Source organism: Taudactylus pleione, unplaced genomic scaffold (genome assembly GCF_031769625.1).
Source record: "Taudactylus pleione unplaced genomic scaffold, aTauple2 ptg000614l, whole genome shotgun sequence".
Classification (NCBI taxonomy): Eukaryota; Metazoa; Chordata; class Amphibia; order Anura; family Myobatrachidae; genus Taudactylus; species Taudactylus pleione.
This window is the reverse complement of record NW_028285016.1, coordinates 499,579-522,723: the sequence shown is the minus strand read 5'-3', so window position 1 is coordinate 522,723 and position 23,145 is coordinate 499,579. Positions and strand designations below refer to the sequence as shown.

Sequence of the window (23,145 nt, the reverse complement as noted above, 5' to 3'; positions counted from 1 at the left end):
CCCCTTCCTTCCTCCACACTCCCCTTCCTCTATCCCCATCCCTTCCTTCCTCCACACTCCCCTTCCTCTATCCCCCTCCCTTCCTTCCTACACACTCCCCTTCCTCTATCCCCCTCCCTTCCTTCCTACAAACTCCCCTTCCTCTATCCCCCTCCCTTCCTTCCTACACTCTCCCCTTCCTCTATCCCCCTCCCTTCCTTCCTACAAACTCCCCTTCTTCTATCCCCCTCCCTTCCTTCCTCCACACTCCCCTTCCTCTATCCCCCTCCCTTCCTTCCTCCACACTCCCCTTCCTCTATCCCCCTCCCTTCCTTCCTCCACACTCCCCCTCCTCTATCCCCCTCCTGTTCTTTCATTCTCTTATTGGTTATTACCATGTGTGTTTTCCTTACTGATTTTACCCATTCTTTATTATTGGTGTTTTGGATACTAAGTCGTGTATATTTCAGAAAGACCTCAGGATACTCTCAGAGCTATAGGTCTAATTTGGAAGGTCAAGCAATACTACTTATACCACTGTTCTAACTGATGTCACAGAAAATAAGGGGGAAATGCAATTGGGAGCCAGGTTTTCTCCGCAAAAAAATTCACGCAGGCGTCACGCCCCCAATTGTGGATATTGCGGGGGTGCGAGTTCCCATCACACGGGGTATTTAATAAAAAAAAAAGAAATGAAAACTGAAAACCCCGCATTGCGAGAAAATGAAAGAGATATAAAAAAAAAAAACGATTTACCATTCCGGTGATCTCCCCATGTTTACACTGGAGAGGGGGCTGCTGAGAGGCCAGTGAGCTGCTGAGAAATGTAGTTCTCCCTGCAGCTGCCTCCATGGGGGGGAGGGGGGGGTGTTCACACACACAATCACTCACATAACATACTTACACACACCGCAGCTGCAGGAGACCGGGCCATGCAGAAAGGGGCGTGGCTTTCAGAAGCGTCCCCTTTTGACCAGTCTTGGGGGTGTGTCCGGCACTTACGGACGTCCCCGAACTGCCTCCAAGCACTGATATAGTGTATTACAGCTGGAATACACTATGGGCCTGATTCAGAGCCGGACGCAATTAGCGCTCGCTCGTCCAGAAAATAGGGGTGGCTATTCAAATGAACCGTTCGCTCTGTGTGGTCTGTTCACGCCTCTAGGTCTGAACGAGCGAACAAAACTTGCTGTCGTTTTTTGGGAAACTACGCCCCCTGGCCGCTCGCATCCTACGTCATGTCCGCTATTTATTAGATTAATCGAGTATATCGACCAGCGTATGAACTGCTCGCTATTCTTGTGGTTGGTTTTTCCTACCACTATATTGCGAGCAGTTCTGACTATAAAATAACCCAGTGACGTGGTCAATGACGCTGCTGTATTAATTATGCACACCCATAAAACGCCCGTTTTGACCTTTAAGCACGCCTGCGATCTGATCTCCACTCCCCGTTTTCAAGCACCTTCCCCTGTTACCACCCACATTCGCCTCATTCTGTCACTCAAATTGTCAAGCATTCGCTATTTTGCGAGCACATGAATTTCGTCCGTACTGACTGGTTCGCGCATGCGTATTACGATCCGTACGCATGCCCAGTTGGGCAAACATCACTCGGAGCGAACGAGCGGCCGCTTACGAGCGGCTCTGAATCAGGCCCTATATCTAATATCTGGGGATTAGTGATGTCACCAGGAGACCCACTAAGGGACCCAGGAGACTGATTTTTTAGTTATACTACTAGACGGGTCTCGTATACCAAGCTGATTATTTTGTTTGGATTTCCTATTATCAACACTTAAACCTTGGCGTCACCTCATCACATGATACAGTCTATGACATTTTATTCGTAAAAATTTTAAAGGGTATAAACCAAGATTCCTAGTCAGAGGCGCTAAAATAGCAGCTTTTCTTATCTATATTAAAATGAATGTATTATTTTATACAGGATTGGTTATAGGCGCCACTAACGTTGTTTGTGTATCTGTTAGATTTTATCTAACGGGGAACTGGTTTAACCCCACTATGTGTGTGTCAGGTTCCTATAAGGTGTCAGGAGGTCACTGTCTATGTCTCCATGCAGGAGGGGGAGTATATAGAGGAACACAGGTGTCTGTACAAGGACGTGATGATGGAGAATCACCGGACCCTCACATCACTGGGTAAGAGGAGACTGTAATTTATTGTACAGGGGAGAGCAGGTATGGGGACCCCTATACACACACCCCCTGATAATCACATATATACAATGTACTCAGTCACTGTGTGTCTCCTACAGATGGACCCAAAAACAGAAATACCCCAGAGAGATGTCCCCGTCCTCTTTATTCCCAGGATTGTACAGAGGAGAATCACAGGATCCCACAGGAGCATCAGGTAGGTGGGATTTAGGGTTTCACCAATATACCAAAGAGACTGTCACTATATGGTGTGTAGAGAAGCTGTGTGTGTCTTATACACTGATGTTATACTGTTTCTTCTCAGTGAAATCGGCCATTATTATTGTGCTGTTATAATGTTTTATGGTTTATTTAGGGCGAAACGATGATTAATATTAAAACAGAAGATATAGAAGGAGAAGTAGAGACGTATTTGAGGGGTGATCAGCAGTGTAAGGAGGAGGAAATGCCTACAGATATCAGCACAGGTGAGTAACTAACACTTATTACAGAAGAGTCACATATTCTCCTTGTTCAGTGACTACAGCAATCTCTTATGCTACACCCTCCTCTGTCAGTACAAACTAATGAGGGAACTGTATCTGCCCAGTGAGGGTGTCAGGAGCCATCAACCCCTATTATACTCCTGCTCTCCTCCTCACATCATGTCACTGTGTGTTACCAGCCCAGAGATCTGACCAGTCTCCTCCCCACACTCTCTGGTGTATCTCATACATCAGGAGCCATCAGCCCCTATTATACTCCTGCTCTCTCCCTGACATCATGTCACTGTGTGTTACCAGCCCAGAGATCTGACCAGTCTCCTCCCCACACTCTCTGGTGTATCTCATACATCAGGAGCCATCAGCCCCTATTATACTCCTGCTCTCTCCCTGACATCATGTCACTGTGTGTTACCAGCCCAGAGATCTGACCAGTCTCCTCCCCACTCTCTCTGGTGTATCTCATACATCAGGTGCCATCAGCCCCTATTATACTCCTGCTCTCCCCCTCACATCATGTCACTGTGTGTTACCAGCCCAGAGATCTGACCAGTCTCCTCCCCACACTCTCTGGTGTATCTCATACATCAGGAGCCATCAGCCCCTATTATACTCCTGCTCTCCTCCTCACATCATGTCACTGTGTTACCAGCCCAGAGATCTAACCAGTCCTCCCTACACTGTCTGGTGTATCTCATACATCAGGAGCCATCAGCCCCTATTATACTCTTGCTCTCCTCCTCACATCATGTCACTGTGTGTTACCAGCCCAAAGATCTAACCAGTCCTCCCTACACTGTCTGGTGTATCTCATACATCAGGAGCCATCAGCCCCTATTATACTCCTGCTCTCTCCCTGACATCATGTCACTGTGTGTTACTAGCCGAGAGATCTGACCAGTCTCCTCCCCACTCTCTCTGGTGTATCTCATACATCAGGTGCCATCAGCCCCTATTATACTCCTGCTCTCCTCCTCACATCATGTCACTGTGTTACCAGCCCAGAGATCTAACCAGTCCTCCCTACACTGTCTGGTGTATCTCATACATCAGGAGCCATCAGCCCCTATTATACTCTAGCTCTCCTCCTCACATCATGTCACTGTGTGTTACCAGCCCAGAGATCTGACCAGTTTCCTCCCTGCACTCTCTGGTGTATTTCATACATCAGGAGCCATCAGCCCCTATTATACTCCCGCTCTCCTCCTCACATCATGTCACTGTGTGTTACCAGCCCAGAGATCTGACCAGTCTCCTCCCCACACTCTCTGGTGTATCTCATACATCAGGAGCCATCAGCCCCTATTATACTCCCGCTCTCCTCCTCACATCATGTCACTGTGTGTTACCAGCCCAGCCCTTGGTTAAAAGAGTAATTGGTGCCACGATCTTGGAAAAATCTTTAATAAAGCGTCTATAGAAGTTGGCAAAACCTATAAACCTTTGAACCTCTTTAACATTTCTTGGAGTTGGCCAATCTACAATAGATCCTGACAAGATTCAGTCTATCTTTAAGCCTTCAGGTGAAATGATGTAACCCAAAAACTGAACCTGTGTTTGATGGAATTCACACTTCTCCAGCTTAATGTATAACTTATGCTCACGAAGACGCTCAAGCACAGTTCGCACATGTTGGTGATGTTCCTCCTGGGAATTTGAGAAGATTAGTATGCCATCAAGATATACAAGAACAAACTGATCAATTAGATCTCTAAAAACATAATTTATAAAATGTTGGAATGTTGCAGGGGCATTACACAGCCCAAAAGGCATTACCAAATTTCCATAATGTCCATATTTGGTACGAAATGCAGTCTTCCACTCGTTGCCAGGTCTTATGCGGATTAAGTTATATGCCCCTCGTGGATCTAATTTAGTGAAAATTTTAGCTGTTCGAAGCTACTCCAACAGTTCTGAGATGAGGGGGAGAGGATAGCGATTTTTAATTGTCATTTTATTCAGTTCCCTATAATTAATACATGGTCTTAATGAACCATCCTTCTTTTTCACAAAGAAAATAGGCGCTCCTGCTGGTGATTTTGAAGGACGAATAAAACCTTTTGTAGTATTTTCATCAAGATATTCTTTAAGGACCTTCATTTCAAGGTTCAGCTAATGGGTAAATGCATCCAAAAGGTATGGTGGCCCCAAGTAACAAATCCACTGGGCAATCATATGGTCTATAAGGTGGTAGTTTCTCAGCATTCCTTTTATCACAAACATCACCAAACTCTTGATATTGTGGAGGTAATTGTTCCAATGCTGGTGGGGAATTGCAACTCTTGTTCTCCTCTATATGAGGGTTCAGCTTTAGCCTCAGAGACACCAATCTCCTGAGAGAATGAAACTGTCTTTGCTTCCCAGTTGATGGTTGGATTATTCGCAGCTAACCAAGGAATTCCTAGAATAATGGTAAATTGGGGAGAGGAGATCAGGAGAAAGGTAATAGTCTCATAGTTCCAAGGGTTCAGTTTCATGAGTAACATGACCGGAGTTCAGGGGTGAACCATCTACAGTTTGCTTTAAAATGGGTGTCTGTCTTTCTAGGAACTTTATTTTGTTCTTCTTAGCAAACATTATATCCATAAAGTTTCCTTTTGCACCAGAATCCACCATGGCTGAAGTGGAAATCAAATGAGAGTTGACCTGGAAACGAACTGGAATTACGAAATGAGAATTATGATTTCCTTTATTCTTAATTGTTGCTAAAGAAGACAAACTTGGGATAATAGCATTTAATTGGTGAGGAGTATCAGAATTCACAGATTCTTGATCAGAAAGATCAACCTCTGCCAAGATGGCTACTGCTTTATCAGGGTTTCTGGGCAATTTGATACATAATGCCCTGGTTTTCCACAATAAGGACACAAGTTCTCCTGGCAGCGTTGCTCTTGTCTTTTATTTAAACTTCGTTTTTGAAGTGTGTCCACTTGCATGGGTTCAATCTCAAATTCAGCATTTGTTTTCACCTCGGCAGTCCAAAAATTTGAAGCAGTAGATTTGCGATAATTTAGATTAGTCCAGGCTGAGGCTCTTCTCTCTTGCCGTCTCTCAGTTAAACTGGTGTCAATACAAATGCAATGATGTATATAAGGTTCCAGTTCAGTGGGTGCATCTGCCCGAGCCAATTCATCCTTAATAGTATCAGACAGTCCTTTACGGTAAACATACAGTTGTGCCTCAGCATTCCATGTGGTGTCCAGAACCCATCTCCGAAAATCAGCAGTATATTCTGCAACTGTGCGTTTACCCTAACGAAGTTTCAGTAATGCCTTTTCAGCCGTTTCCTTCTGGTTTGGATCATCAAAAGTTAATCTCATGGTTTTGAGAAATTCATCAAAACTCTCTAAATATGGGGCTTTTGGTCTTACTGTAGGGTGATGCCCATGCTAGTGCTGCATCTTTAAGCAACAAAAGAATACATCGTACCTTCAGTCTTTCAGTTTTGAAGTGGGAATTATATAAGTCAAAGAGCATCTGACACTGATTAATAAATCCACAAAACGTTTGAGGGTCTCCCCCAAACCTGGCTGGTGGGGGAGGTAGTGTAGTAGAAGAAGGTGATACAGCAGGTGATCGATTCTCTAATTCTATTATACTTTTTTATGTTGGGATATTCGCATTAAAAATTCTTGAAAACTATTATGTGCATCCCAGGCTTTGTGTGAAATAGCACTTCTTGTTTAATCTGTGACTCAAATCCCACAAAACTTTCTTTGAGAAATTTTAATTCTGCCTGGAACTCAATTAAAATGGTGGCTAAACTTGATACACGCCGCTTAATAGGCACATCTTCGTCGGACTCCATTTTAGGCTTTAGTATCCTGTCACGTCCCTGGTAACGTACCTGAAGTCCAGTAGTCAACAGAAGGTATATAAGCAGCCGGGTATTCAGGAGCTGAACCAGTAGATGAAGTTCCGGTCAGTGTTCAAGCAGGTAGTAGTCAGATGTATGTCAATGTTGGTACACCAGGAGTTAATCACAGGTAAATCAGGTATGCAGGAACAAGTAACAGGAGCTGAGCAAGCAGAATACTCAAGCATGGTTTAAATCAGGAAATGCCTCTTTATAGGCCCAAACAGGAAACAGGATCCAAGATGGAGTCCACTGAGATAACACTGGTCATCTTGGTTAAGGGCAAAGCAGGAACAAATAGTGACCTCTTGTGGTCGTAGGTGTGATAGTCAGATACAATTCCTTACACCTACTGACTTCCCCTAGCCGCTGTTTTTGGCTGTACCAGCTCGACTCTAGTAGTCTGCGACCTCTTCTGTTTGTCACATATTCCCTACACAGGGTTGAGGTCCCATGTCACTACTGCTCCTGAGGCTCTCTGTACCTTTGATGTGCTACACTGTCATTTAGCGTCTGCACAGGTCACATTGCTCTGTCAGTTCCATCCTTATGCTGTACAATTGTTTTGGGCTGACTGGTAATTTTGGGTATTAGAGGTTTGACCTTTTCTCCTGTGCATCTACACTTTTTTTTTTTTTTTTGACGCTTCATTTTGAAGTGCGCCTTGGCTGAAGATCCAATGGCTGTCCTTCACCCTTCTTTTGAATTGTATTTCCTGACTGATGACCCAACATATAATTTGTAGCCGAAAAATAGGGACTTTCCAGAGTGACTAATGACTCTGCGCAATACACAATTCCCTGATTGGTTTCCCGCTGATCTATGGCTGACTTTCACCTAACTTTCACTTTGCTGTGTCTCATCAGCAACGTAAACTTCCCACATGGATCCCCAACATCATTCATTGGTGAACCACTAATTAATGGATGCCCAATTTTTTTATACAACTGTTTTTGAGAGGCCATTGATTTTTGCACTTGCCACACCCAATTAGACCAGGTTTAGCCTCGTAAATTTGCTAAACCTGTTATGGTTGGGATACCCAAATCTTGGACTTTTCGCACATTTCTGGTCTTCTCAGCAGGCTGTTCAGGAGCTGAAAATGGAAATGGCCTTTGTGGCCACTTGTGCTGATACTTTAGAAAAGAAAACAGATGATATCTGCAAACTCCAAGGGTCACGGACCAGGTATTTTCTGATCTACGTTCTGACTTCAATCTCCTGGGCGATCAAGTTGAGGATCTCGAGAAAAGATCTTGCCACAATAGCCTGCACATCAGAAATATTCCTGATACAATTGAAATGGCAGACCTCATGGTCTACCTGGAACAGCCTTTTTATCTGATGCAACTAAGGATCAGCCCCTCTTGGACTGAGCCCTTAGAGCTCTCCTCCCCAAGCCTCCTGGCGACCAACCTCCCAATACATGTCTTTAATATTAAGATGCAAATTCTCTCAGCTTGTAGAACTCGCCCTGCTGTTCCGTATAAAGGCTCCCATCTTCTAGTCTTTCAAGATCTTGTCACTAGCATCTTCAAGAAACAGAGACCTCTAGCCAGTGACTAAGGCCCCTAATAATCAAAAGATTAGATATAAAATTGGGCTTTCCATTCTCCATGCTGTTCTCTCACAGTGGCAGAACATGTTCCATCAAATCTTCCACAGAGCTTGGATTATTCTCAAATTAACTGATATCTTCTCCTTTTACAACACCTCCGCAGTCCTCTCTTGAAAGAGAAAAACCCTCCTGCCTCGGATTTGCCTGTGACTTTACTCAAACGTCTTCCTTGGACCCTCTTACCCATGGATGTTTTGTTAAATGTAGCGTCTTTTGTTCTTTTTTTTTTGTCCTTTCTCCACAAGTTCTATAGATGCCTCCTGCCTACTTCATCGGCTGTTGTCCCCTGATTGTCATCAGCAGCTAAGTTACCTGTTTTCTATCCCCATGTTCCCTTAGTTGCTCCTGTGATTTATTGTATTGATATTAGGGCACCAATGTTTAGCTGCTGGTTTTCTGGTTGAAGACTGCTTGGCATCTTCTTAGTCCACTGGATAGAGAAGTGGCAGATCGTTATTTCAAGATGTCAATATTTATTACTTTTAGTTTGCTGCTGTTTGGCATTTTTATTTTGTTCAAACCAATACCATTACCCGTAGATTCTCCTACATGTTCCATACATCACCCTCATATGTTTCGCTTTCAATTACTATGGTTATACAAAACTGCTGAGCTTTTCTCCTGCTGGACCATCCCCCACGACTCTTCACTTCAGAGTGTACTTCGGTATCCGTCTTTATTCGAGTCCAGTAGACCTTGGCCATATTACTTGTATCCTGTGATTTCCCCATCACAGTTCTCCTTCCCTCTCCACATACCTACTCACCTTTCCCTATAACCATCCATGAAGTCCTCATTTATAGGCCAACCCATTCGATGACTGTTTCCTTGCTAACCCTTCCATTTTATCCCCGATCACTTTAAATATATATCGGCTCTTATGGTTAACGGCATGAGCTCTCCACACAACAGAGAGTGGGCACTGCACTTTTTCAAGAGAAAATGAGGAGACATTATATTATTGCTAGAAGCCCACTCCCCCCCCATCCCCTTACTCGGGCCTTCCCACAAGCATTCTATTCCACCGCTCTCAAAAAACACAACGGCAATACTGACTCCCAGCTCTCCTGACTTTATGATAGAACCTCATGGGCACTTTAATGTCTTTGTTGCCCAACACTCTCAATCCTTTATCACAATAGCATCTCTCTACTCCCTTGTTCCTGGGCAAGGTGCCATATTTTTCGAGTAAAACAGTTCGGATTCTTTGATGCATGGAGAGTACTTCACCCGCTTCCCTTTATAATCTTACTGATTTTTTTTTCTTTATTCGTTAGTACTTAAAGGTCCCTCTTGAACTGGGGTATGTCCTAGTCGGATCACCTAGCTGTTGCCATAATTATCCCTGCTGCTGCATCATTTAGTGTCCCCCCCCCCCCCCCCTCATTGGCAGTAAAATGATTGCTTTAACTAAAGGATCACCATATCCTAGATAAGGATAAAACCCTTCTTCTCCTCTCGATGTTGTGGGAGGCTCATAGAGCCACTATACAGGGCCATTTTACATCACCGGCCCAAGCCCAGAATCCCGAAGAATGTAAGTCCATTTTTGCTCTTGAGTCTCAGGTTGGAGAGCTCTGAAACCTCCTAAATGCGCCTGTTATAATAAGTGAATGTCCCTCAAGGGTCCCTCTCCTCCAAGGCTGCCAAAACTCTGCGCTTATTACAACAAAGGTCAGAAAGCATATCTGTGTAGTGGTCCGAGTGTCAGGGGTACAAAACATGGAAAAAGCAGCCAGGAAGGTTCGTTCTTCAGAATTCCGCTTCACTGGCATGAGCTGGTGGGTAATGATCCATGTGGCCGAGGAAATACTTGGCCACACAGGTATCTCCTAACGCTACACTGTAAATCACCTACTCCTACTGAGGCAGTCTCATTTGCCCGGAATCACTTATCTAGTATACTATGATAAAAATTACACTTTCTCCCATAACTTCTGTAGTTTTTTTGTTTTAGACTGGTTCCATTCTACTTTTTTCCCCATTGTTCTTGGATATTTGCTCTAATTATTTTTTTTCCCATCCCTGGACATTTCGAAGTTTTATCTAAAGTATTAGACCCTTGTCTATGGTATGTTTCGGGATTTAAACGTCTGTTGTCTTGCTGGATAGTGTTAGGTAGTGGGAACAAGTTTTTGAAAATAAATGAAGATAAATAATGGTCTGAGTTGTGCTACTTAATGCACCATGCAGCCATCAGTAGTACTTACATATATACAATGTACTCAGTCACTGTGTGTCTCCTACAGATGGACCCAGTAACAGAAATACCCCAGAGAGATGTCCCCGTCCTCTTCATTCCCAGGATTGTACAGAAGAGAATCACAGGATCCTACAGGAGGATCAGGTAGATGGGATTTAGGGTCTCACCAATATACCAAAGAGACTGTCACTATGTGGTCTGTAGAGCAGCTGTGTGTGTCTTATACATTGATATTATACTGTTTAGTCTCTATTAATGATATCAGCCAATATTAAAGTGTTATTTTTTATGGGTTATTTTAGTGTGAATATCTGACTGATATTAAGGTAGAAGATATAGAGGAAGAGACGTATGTGATTGATAATAAGGTACAATGTTATGTGTACAGAAGCTGTGTGTGTGTTATACACTGATATTATACTGTTTAATCTCAATTAATGAAATCAGACATTAACGTGTATTTCTTTTGTTTTATGGGTTAATTAGGAAGACCTGACTGTCATTAAGGTAGAAGTTATAGAGGGAGAAGAAGATACTTATGTGAGGGGTGATCAGCAGTGTAAGGAGGAGGAAATCCCTACAGATATTAGCACAGGTGAGTAATAAACACTTATTACAGAAGAGAGTCACATATTCTCCTTGTTCAATTAATACAACAATCTCTTATCCTACACCCTCCTCTGTCAGTACAAACTAATGAGGGAAATGTATCTGCCCAGTGGGAGAATCAGGAGCCATCAGCACCTATTATACTCCTGCTCTCCTCCACACATCATGTCACTGTGTGTTACCAGCCCAGAGATCTGACCAGTCTCCTCCCCACACTCTCTGGTGTATCTCATACATCAGGAGCCATCAGCCCCTATTATACTCCTGCTCTCCCCCTCACATCATGTCACTGTGTGTTACCAGCCCAGAGATCTGACCAGTCTCCTCCCCACACTCTCTGGTGTATCTCATACATCAGGAGCCATCAGCCCCTATTATACTCCTGCTCTCCTCCACACATCATGTCACTGTGTGTTACCAGCCCAGAGATCTGACCAGTCTCCTCCCCACACTCTCTGGTATATCTCATACATCAGGAGCCATCAGCCCCTATTATACTCCTGCTCTCCCCCTCACATTATGTCACTGTGTGTTACCAGCCCAGAGATCTGACCAGTCTCCTCCCCACACTCTCTGGTATATCTCATACATCAGGAGCCATCAGCCCCTATTATACTCCTGCTCTCCTCCACACATCATGTCACTGTCTGTTACCACCCCAGAGATCTGACCAGTCTCCTCCCCACACTGGTGTATCTCATACATCAGGAGCCATCAGCCCCTATTATACTCCTGCTGTCCTCCTCACATCATGTCACTGTGTGCTACCAGCCCAGAGATCTGACCAGTCTCCTCCCCACACTCTCTGGTGTATCTCATACATCAGGAGCCATCAGCCCCTATTATACTCCTGCTCTCCCCCCTCACATCATGTCACTGTGTGTTACTGGCCCAGAGATCTGACCACTCTCCTCCCCACACTCTCTGGTGATTGTTTAACATCAGTACAAGGTGATTCTATCACCTGTCAGTGGATTGAGACCCCATGTGACATTACTAATGAATCTACCTATGCCCTACCTCATGTGACATTACCAGTGCCTTCCTAGTGTGATGATACCTGATTGGTTATATACTGCATAATTAACGCCAAGTAGGTGATTCTATCATCCTAAGCTCACACTCACCATTGCCATGCACATGTCTCAGAAACAGAACTATAACCAGACACCCGTCATTGCACATTAGATCCCCGCCAGTCTTTGTGCTTGGATGCTCTTTACTGTTGCTCTTCATCTTCTGTTCTGTTTCTGTATCTTGCCCTGCTGTTATCCTTCTACCTCTTCATGCTGTTATCCACTTGTGCCCTTGGTTACTTTGCTCTACGGCTCCGATCTATATCTCCTAAACTAAAGCTTAAATTTGAAGCACGACTCTGGCTGCTGGGCTGTGCTACCTGAGGTTGACGAGAGGGACATTCAGAGGCTGCCTCACTGATTTTTTGTTATGCTACCTGTCCACCTGGAGAACAAGTTCTTCTGATTACGCCAATGTAACCTCTGTTTCCAAGGCTTCAGTATACATGTGTGAGGGCACTGTCTGAACGGCCATTGTGGTAGGACTGTGGTGGCTGGGCAATGCTTTGCAAGATGTTACTCGTCCTAGTCTGCGCTTAGGGTGAAGTTTTTCCAATTTGGCCAGAGGAGTAAATATTAATTTTATTAGTGAGTTCAAGATGTTCAATTTCTGTACACTTTATTTCCAGGAGCTACATGCCAAAGCAGGAATACAGCTGAGGGACGTCTCATTTTATCTCCTGATTTTCAAAAAGAAAGAAGAAAAAAGAAAAAAATAGAGAGAACACGAGGTCCTTCAGGAAAAAAACCCATAAGCCTAAATCTACGCCCAGTAATTCATAAGGCAGATATATCATTGGAACCCTCTAATCATGAGGAAGGTTCTCTTGATACCTCAGATGTTGTTACACAGAGTACAGCTCACACGATATTTCCATGCTCTGAGTGCGGGAAATGTTTCTCCCATAAGTTAGCTCTCGTTAGACATCAAAGAGTTCACACAGGGGAGAGACCATTTCCATGCTCCGAGTGCGGGAAAAGTTTTACAGTGAAATCCAGCCTTGTCACCCATCAGAGAATTCACACAATTGAGAAAACATTTCCGTGTCCAGAGTGCGGGAAACGGTTTACAGTGAAATCCAATCTTCTAACACACCAGAGAATTCACGCAGGTGACAAACCGTTTGCATGTTCTGACTGCGGAACGCGTTTCACCAAGAAGTCAAATCTTGTCCAGCATCAGAGAATTCACACCGGGGAGAAGCCATTTCCATGTTCGGAGTGTGGGAAATGTTTTAGATTTAAAACTGGTCTTGTTAAACATCAGAGAATTCACACGGGTGACAAACCATACCCGTGTTCTGAATGTGGGAAATGTTTTACAGTTAAGTTCAATCTCGTTAAGCATCAGATAATTCACACGGGTGAGAAACCATTTCCATGCTCTGAGTGTGGGAAATGTTTTACACAGAAATCAAATCTTGTAGAACATCAGAGAACTCACACAGGGGAGAAACCGTTTCAGTGCTCTGAGTGCGGGAAATGTTTTACATTTCGATCACATCTGGTTAGACATCAGAGAGGTCACACAGGTTGAAAGCCATTTTCTTGTTCAAGAACCTGAATGTGGCAAAGACCAAATATCGTTATTTGTAATTAAATGCATACGAGAGATGACCAATTTCTGTGCGATAAAAAAAGGTGGCCTCAAGACTCAAAAAGGATGAGAAAGCTGTTGATTTTAGTAATTGAAATGATAATTTAGGCATAAATATGGGTGTATATAATGTATTCTCAAGGAATATTAAAATTACTGAGTTGTGACCTTGCAGTATATTAACATGTAATAATTGAATTACTGTCTACATCAGTGGAAAGTGTGTCATCCTCATGAGACTGGAACGGATCGCTTATGTGTGGAACTTGTAGCATTTCTTACTTTGTTAGCTCATACATCCTAAATAAACTTATTTTTGGGATACCTTACTGAAACTGGTCTACAAGATATTATTTTACTCAGTGAAATGGAAAGTGATTCCAAAGATTTGATCCTTACTGTCCTATAGGGGGTAGACTAACAGACTGAGACGCAAAGCCTACCATACTTGTAGATTTTGCCAAGGACCCCTAACCCCTGCTAGCTACGCCAAGTACACTTTTTGAGGTCCTCTATCTGGGTTCACCCTAGTGCAGCCTGGTGGGGTAACAGTATCCATCACTAAGCCACAGTGCGGCAGACAGAAGGTCAGGTAGGCCGCAGTCAGCAACCGGGACAGGCAGCAGAATAGCAGAAGATGAGACAGTTCCTAATCAGAAACAAGCCAAGGTCAGAATCCAGGTAATCACTGGTTAACAGGTCAGGAGCGAACCCAGGTCAGAAACCAGGTAGTCACTAAAAAACTGGTCAATCGAGCAGAGTCAGCAAGCTGGGGTCGGGATAGGGATATCTAGCTGAGAGTCTGAAATGCTGTAGCAAGAACCTAATACTCTGACACTAAGTGCTAGACTTTGTTATTGGTACTTTATCCTTGCCCCACTCCACTCCTTGCCCCACTATCTTCAGTCTTATTACACTATTTGTGATTTTTCTCTTTCATATGTATTGTTATACCGGAACAATAATCCATGTCCAAATAAATTACATGCCAGACAGACCGTTGAAGGGCATTTACTAATCCAGGAGTCCCTTGACCGATCAGCATCACTAATTTTGCTTTTTGGTCCAAGCAATATGTACGAGGGGTGCGCAATAAGTTTCCAGATGCAGATAAAGTATTATATTTACAAAGTGAACATTACATTTTCTCAAAGTATTTGCCATAGGAGTCTGTGCAAAGTCGCATACGCTCAAACCACTTGGTGAAGCAGCTGGACCAATCCGAAGCAGGTGTGTCTTCTACATGCTGGATGAAGGTCTCCACTGCAGCTTCCGGTAACTCATAATGAATCCAATGCATCTTGCATTTGATTTATGGGACCACGAAGAAATTGCAGAGGACCAAGTATGGACTGTACGGTGGATGACCAAGCCTCCGGATGCGTATATGGACCAGAAAATCCACCACTTGTGGGCAGGTGCATTATGACTGAGAAAGGCACCACAAGCGTGAGATCTTGGATGGTGCATGGAAATGGCTTCCAGCACTTGCAGCAGGCATTGGTTGATGGACCACCAGTGATGATGCACTGCTGCACGAGTGGCACAGTAGCTACATGACCAGTCTTGGCCACTAATACAGCCACCGTTTGCTTGGCTATACTGTGGTCACGTCAGAATTTCTGTGGTTGTGCACCTCCAACTGGGGTTGACTGTTAATTGGTATCGGGGTTGAAACTGTAGATCCAGGATTCATCGCCACTGATGATCTCTCAGACAGAGTTTGAACGACCATCATCAAACTTTGGACAGTATGTTGCAGCTCCAAATCAGCTTAACCTCCTTCTGCTCTCTATTCAGATGATGGGGCACCAGGCATGCAGAAACCTTGCTCAGGCCAAGATTTTTGTGGAGTATTGAGTGGATGGATCCTGATGAGATGCCTATCTTCTCTAACTGGCCCACAGTCACCGTGGGGTTCACCTCAACTATGGCCTGCATGGTAGCAACATTGTCCTCTCTGATGGCGGACCCAGGGGAGCTACAGCTTTTCTTGTCTTCCAGTGACCATCTCCCACTGTAGAATTCCGCAAACCACTCAAACACAGTGGTTTGGGACAGTGCTTCCTCCCAATAAGCAACTCGCTGTTGGTCAAAACTCTCCTGCTGTCACAGACAACTCTTGTAGTGGTAGAGGATCTTGGCTCTCCATTAGCATATCACCTTCAGTTATACTAGGCGTGTAATACACCTTAGCCAGCACAGGAAAACAGTCACGTTGTGATAAACAATCACACAGCTTAGTCTGTGACCACATCATTGGTATAACAGAAACCATCTAGTCACGCTGTGATAAACAATCACACAGCTTAGTCTGTGACCACATCATTGGTATAACAGAAACCATCTAGTCACGCTGTGATAAACAATCACACCGCTTAGTCTGTGACCACATCATTGGTATAACAGAAACCATCTAGTCACGCTGTGATAAACAATGACACCGCTTAGTCTGTGACCACATCATTGGTATAACAGAAACCATCTAGTCACACTGTGATAAACAATCACACCGCTTAGTCTGTGACCACATCATTGGTATAACAGAAACCATCTAGTCACGCTGTGATAAACAATCACACAGCTTAGTCTGTGACCACATCATTGGTATAACAGAAACCATCTAGTCACGCTGTGATAAACAATCACACCGCTTAGTCTGCGACCACATCATTGGTATAACAGAAACCATCTAGTCACGCTGTGATAAACAATCACACTGCTTAGTCTGTGACCACATCATTGGTATAACAGAAACCCCCGCGCTATTCACCATATTCAATTCCAAAGGACACAAAAACACATCCGGCATAACTCAAACAGGTGAAAAGTGCTGTCAAAGATGGGGAAATCAGCCTAACACCCCCCAAAAGATGCACTAACATGGGGATCAGTATAGATGTCCCCGAATATCCCTCCTGAAGCTATTTGGGATACTTAAGTGCTTTCAATTGCCTGTATGTAGCGTCTTTGAACAAGTGGTGAAGAATAGCATTAAACTAATTTTTCGTGAAGATAAGTAGTCCTGTCAATTTCGGGTACTAAATTTGCTACAGTGAAGTTTAAAGTGACGGAAAAAACGCACCTTCTGCCAGCACCTGCAATCAAAAAAACACCTACCCCATACTTGCAGACCCCCCAAAAGTCTATTTCGCTACTTTTTATCTGTGTACCCCCACTTTGTACTTTTTCATCCCCATTTTCAAAGTAATTTTTTTGGGTGTTCCTCTTTTTTTAGGTTTTTTTTTACGTGGTTAGCCTTTGGGGGTCTGTCCCAAAGGTGCAGAGTGGTTTCCCCACCTTTGCACCCCAAAACCGCAATTCTGCACTTTCTGCCGCCTGCTATTCATACGCGAAAACTCTTTGCAATTGAATACGGCTAAAAATTTCTGCCTGGCGAAATTACGTCATTCATGATACTCTTTTGCAGATTGCGGCTTTTTCACCGCTCGTTGAAAAATAATTGCAAAACCTAATTAGTAACGGCTTACACCAGAGGTTCAGGTTCAGGTTTTAGAGCTATCCATGGTTGAACATAGATGGTTAAATGATAGTGACTGATGTACTAATCAAGTCTCCTGTGCTCAACCTAGATGTCTCTACAACCTGAACTGTTGGGGAGCCTTGAGGGCCTCGTTTGGGAACCTCTGCCTTACACTAATAATTAAAGTCAACTTTTTATGCTGCGTATCAAGCACTCAAAAAGTGCAATTATGCTGAAGCTCATACAAACTTGGGGGACGATTCAAACGCAACACAGCGCACTTTTGCAGCCATCAGGGGCAGAGTATGCAAATTCCGCGATCGCACGGCAAGGCTTAGGGATGGCCTCTATGTCTTAGAGACCAACGGCAGAGCAAATGCACACCGGTGTAAAGACGCCCACTTTTCTATCTTAGCACACGTTATTTCCAGGAAGTGTATGATTAATCAGTAACATCGAGAGCCATCGGAGCTGCTCGCAGCCTTTGAGGTTGCCCCTACCCTTCCGCAAGCACTGCGATTACTGCAGGCTGAAATACAACCACGTGACGTGTACAACGACGCTTCCATGCTAATTATGTATGCCCTTAAAACACCATTATAACGCACAGGCATGCCTGCGTGCGCACATCCGCTCCCCCGTTTACAAAGACCTGCCCCTGTCACCACCCACAAATGCCACTATCTGCCAATCAAGCTATAGAGTGAAATAAGGCTGGCGTACGATCGCTATGACCGGCTTGCGCACGCACAATGCGATACATAGCATGAAAATTGGCCAGCTACGAACGCTGCGTTGCGTCCGGGTCTGAAACGGGCTCGTTTCATAAACGCTTTTAGCTGGCATAAAAAAATAATGACACAGGGATATAGAACAACATGTGTTACTCTATGACAGCATCAATTAAATAAATAAATCCGTAAAATCTTTCTGTGAGTTGCGAAACATTTATAAAAGAAAGAGACATTCCTGCAACATTGTAACCATATAAATGAAGTTACTTCATAGAATAATTTGCATTGTAAACTGCACAGACAGACAAAGTGAGTGATTACAATACTTACTCTAAATTAAATAAACTATGCAGCATAAACAATAGAAATAAACCTTCCTATAATATTGCAGCAATAGAAACCAAAACTGACAGCAAGTATTATTTATATGTAGAAGACCCTAAACTGCAACAAAGATACAATTAGTGTGATTCTTACAACGAATATTTAATTATTTCCACAACTAATTATAATCAAGGAGTACATTTATTAAAAGCCAGTTTGCCACCAGTTTGAAAACCAGCGAAAACCCGCTGCTAACAATGGCGTGTAGCTGTCTAAAATGATTGGTTGAGAGCTACCAATTCTTAGCCAATCACTGCTTCCCCCTAAACTGCTATGACAGTGACCCATGTGGCAACTGTCATTTCAAAGATAGCACTGTACAGTAAATATGCATGGGTTGGTCACAACGTGATTTTGTTTGCCAAGAGGACTGGACAACTACATGGAGAAGGGGACCGAGCATGACCTAGGATTATGTAAGTATGAAGTGAGTGTGTTTAATAAAGGGTTAACACAGTGTCCACGCCGGTATAGATTTGCTGAGACCTGTAGTTTCACATAGAAAAAAAAATGTCATCAATATATCTGTACCAGGACTTCAGGTGCTCCAATGTTCGTACTCCCCTCAGGTCTTTGCTAATAGAATGAAACCCTTTGCAGTGAGAGGCTGTGGACAGTAGACAGTAATAGGCAGCATTTCATTTTGGATATAATATAATTTGCAGTTAATTGCAAATTAAAAAAAAATTGTCTTGCAGAACTTAGGAAGCAAATAGTTTGGGAATCATATTAGACTAGATCACAGGTTCTCAAACTCAGTCCTCAGGACCCCAAACAGTGCATGTTTTCCTGGGCTCCTCACAGAATCACAAGTGAAACAATTAGCTCCACCTGTGGATCTTTTAAACTGTGTGGGGTCCTGAGGACCGAGTTTGAGAACCACTGGACTAGATGTACCACTGTCTTCTCTTTTTCTGTATAATATGTGGTAAATAATCAAACTTAACTTATACATTGCTGTCAATTGAGTTTAAATAACATTTTAGAAAGCATTGTATCCTGATGCAATGTCATAAATGTGTGTGCAAACATCCCGATTGATTCACATGTAAGTTCTGTGAACTAATCTTTATTGGTTTAAAAAGGGCAGAGGGCCCCCTCCAGGTCATTGTTGAGTAACGGATTGCACGGCACACCCATGGAGTTGGGATGGGGCACCCATCAAGCATGACCTCTCTCCCCTCTCCTTTTTAATCTTGTCATTGATCCTCTCCTCCGTCTCCTACAGCAGCGGTCTAGTTTTCAGGAAGTTTACATGGGCACCCATAGTATCAAACTTACAGTATATGCAGATGACATATCTTTATACATAAAAGACCCCCAGCATACATGATCTTTGATTATGCATAAGTTCTGGCAATTTGGCAATATCTGATCTTAAAATTATGGCAGACAAATCAAGGGGAATGTTTCTTCACCCCACCATAGTCACTCCTTCCTGGGGTATGTCCCCTACATTCTCATGTCCTCACACTTAGAATATTTTGCTTTTATATTACCTAAGAATCCTGCTCAACCATATGAAATGAATGTGCCTTGGATGACTCAACTTATTGCTGAGGATCTCAGGAGTTGGGAACATTTGATGCTCTCATACCTTGGCAGAGCCGCCCTCAGTAAGATGATGACTTTTCCCCGTCTTCTTTATATGTTACAAGTATTACCCATCATCCTCACTATAAAAGATATTCAGTTAATTAATAAGTTGTATTGATCATTCTTATGGCAGGATGGCAGTGCTCATATTAGCCTTAGGAAGCTATATCAACCTAAATCTAATGCAGGGATAAACTTTCCCAATGTTCTGGTTTATAACCATGCCTCCCTGATGAGGTTCTTGATCGACTGGTTACAAGATCAAGAGGTTTATGCTTATACATCCCTTGGATCACAGTTCCTACATACAATGGCCCTAAAATAAATACTTTTATCATATTCATGATCAAAAAGTTCCTTTAGAGGTTTGCGACAATTCTTTAGTAATGACAACCAGATGCCTCTGGCATATCCTGTGCCACAAATCTTGCCTTAAATCAATCGATCTCCGATTTTTGCATAATGTAGATTTTCACCTACTTAACTTTGATGCATGGTAACACCTGACATTGGTCAAGGCAACCACAAAATTTGAGATTCTGTGGGCTTATCCCCTAGCTTAGTTTCAGGCACATTACATAGCTTCGGTGGTGCGGGTATTCTCGGCTGTTGATTGGAGTAACCCATTAGACCAATGTTTTTCTGGACCAATACCCTCAAGTAAGGTAATTTCCACCTATTATAGATTTCTAAGTGAGGGCTTCGATCATGACTTGGTCATCCAGGGGATGCGCCAACAATTGACGCAATTTCCAACTCTTTCTACTAACGATTTAGTAAGAGGACTGCTGATATTGTGCACACTGCTGACTGCTAGTTCATATAATGAACTTTAAAAAAAAAAAAATGTAAACAATTAGATTGTATCCAATGATCAGAGATTAAGTAATATTTGAAACCTGGGCATCATATATTGATTTATGATTTCTGGTTACGACACTCAGCAATAAGGATTTCCTGAACTGCATATTTAACATGATGACAGATAAAAAATTCTTTACATTCAATTCTTTAATTTTTTTTCTGTCAGCTGCGACATTATTTAAAGTATTTGCACTTCTGAATTGAATTATGCTACTAAAAAATATTTTTGTTGCTTCTAATTTAGCTAATATTGAGTTATTTTGTTCTCTTTTATTTTAATGTCGGATTAGATTTTTTTTGATTCATTATTAAAAGTGAAGTTTTGATAAAATAAATAACTTCCCCCCCCCCCCCCCCAAAAAAAAAACAGTTTTTCTCCATTTTTGCTTTATCTAATATTATAACTTCCGGGGAGCACCCCCACATATGTGAAATCAATCATACATGAACATGACAGTACTTATCTCGAATAGTGAGTAATATATTAGCATAATATTGTTATTTTGTCTATCTGACCAGTGCTCAGGTTCTCTCCTGTTCCCTTTTCCCTTGTGATTACATATGAAGGAATGGTCTCAGCTTTTTCGATCAATTTATAAAATGTCAAAATCTATGTCGCATATAGAATTCTATATAAAGATTTTTTTTTTTTTTAATGTCTTTTAATTTGTTGAAGCGTCATGCATAAAAGATTTTACACATACAGAAAATATAATACGATCACAATGAATCGAGCTGCAGAAAAATACAGATGTACAATTCCATAAACTGAAATAACATTATTGGTTTCATTGCTATAATATAACATCCTCTGTATTCGCATACAACATATATATTATTTATGCCAATGTCAATGTACAAATTAAATGAAATCAAAAGAAAAGAAAGAAAAAGATCTCTCTACCCCTCCTCCCCCCCGCCCACCCATCTGGTCATGGGATGTATCTAGAATGATAGGGGGATCATTATCGACCATTCGCTTTAAATACCAAGAGATGGTATGCAAACTTTGGTTATTTGACATCGCATATCAATGGATAACGTAGATATGTAGCTTTCCCATACATTAAAAAATTTCTCTTTTATATTCCTTTTCCAAGATAACCTCTACCCATTCCATACGGAATAAATTAAAGAGTTTAGATTTGAATAAGGATAAGGATGGAGTATGTGGTGATATCCATTCTTGTAGAATAGTTTTGCGGCCTGCCGCACTTATAGCCATTAATAGCCTCTTTCCTCCCTTATTTATCTTAATGTTTGGTGGTAGAATGCCCAACACAGCCCATTCCGCCGTCAAAGGTAAATAATTTATTAATTTGGTTTCTGCGTATTGCTTTATTTGAAGCCAGAGAGTTCTGACCAATGGGCAAAGCCAGAAGCAGTGGAATAAATTTGCGTTCTCTTCCCCACATCTATAACAGGTATGTGAAGCTGAACAGCCCATTTTAAAGCTTCTCTTTGGGGACAAATAAGCTTGATGAAAGACATTTAAAAACATTTCCACATACATGGCTGATGGAAATAATTTACGGGAAGTCTCAAGTGCCTTCAACAAGTCATTAATGGTCAATGAAGGGAAATGAGACAACCACTTTACCATACCTGTAGTTGAAGCAGAATGTTCCATAGTATCTGTTAAGGCTATATAGTAGTGGGAGATAGCTTTCCTGGTAATATGATCGCGTAAAAAAAGTGTATCTACCGGATTTTCCCAATCATTATCTGTAAAATTACTAATCACTGAGTTAATATAGTGTTTTGTTTGAAGAAATGCTATGGGGTGACCTGCTATAGTCAGATATTTATCTACTGCTTCTGAAAAGGATAATAGTTGTTTTGTGTCTTTATTGACCAAGCAGCCTATGTTATTGATCCCTCCAACCCTCCATACTGTAAATGGGTATGTACGGTGCCCTTCTTGAAAATTTAAGTTATGTAAAAGTGGAAGAAATAGTGTATTGTAAGGATTTAACTTGGCCCTATGTCCAATCATATGCCAAAGCCTTCTTGTATTCCATAATAGTGTATTTTTCCTTAAATCTGGAGATATTTTTTGATCTTGAAGATGTAAAAATTCAATAAGGTCTTTGTTGGGTAAGAATTCTCTTTCTATTGAGGTGTTTGTATAAATATCACAATCATGGAACCAATCGGATAAATACCTAAACATGGCTGCCCAGTTATATCGTTTTATGTCTGGGAATCCCATTCCCCCGTTAGTTCTAGTTTGTTGTAGTCTAAGTAAACTGATTTTTGGTCTTTTTCCATTCCAAATAAATCGTCTGAACATCTTGTTAATATCTTGTAGGTCTCTGACTGTTAAAAATAAAGGGAGAGCTTGAAGAAAATAAAGGAGTCTTGGAAAAGATACCATTTAAATTAAATGCAGTCTACCTAAATACGATAGGGGGATATTCCTCCAACCCTCCAGCTCCTCCGACATCTTTTTTATGATTTGTGTATAATTTAAAGTATAAAGA

At 42.3% G+C, this 23,145-nt stretch overlaps 2 protein-coding genes across 2 annotated transcripts in view; one reads left to right on the top strand and one right to left on the bottom strand.

The window, feature by feature from the left end:
• Nucleotides 1–23,145, bottom strand: part of LOC148479707 (uncharacterized) — a 181,134-nt gene that overhangs the window by 52,674 nt on the left and 105,315 nt on the right.
• Nucleotides 1–23,145, top strand: part of LOC148479708 (uncharacterized) — a 75,426-nt gene that overhangs the window by 2,156 nt on the left and 50,125 nt on the right. The window contains exons 2-8 of the mRNA XM_088454411.1: nt 2,063–2,141; nt 2,258–2,355; nt 2,515–2,626; nt 10,365–10,462; nt 10,621–10,686; nt 10,805–10,913; nt 12,633–13,535. Coding sequence (XP_088310537.1) covers nt 2,063–2,141; nt 2,258–2,355; nt 2,515–2,626; nt 10,365–10,462; nt 10,621–10,686; nt 10,805–10,913; nt 12,633–13,535 — 1,465 coding nt within the window. The remainder of the gene's footprint in view (nt 1–2,062; nt 2,142–2,257; nt 2,356–2,514; nt 2,627–10,364; nt 10,463–10,620; nt 10,687–10,804; nt 10,914–12,632; nt 13,536–23,145) is intronic.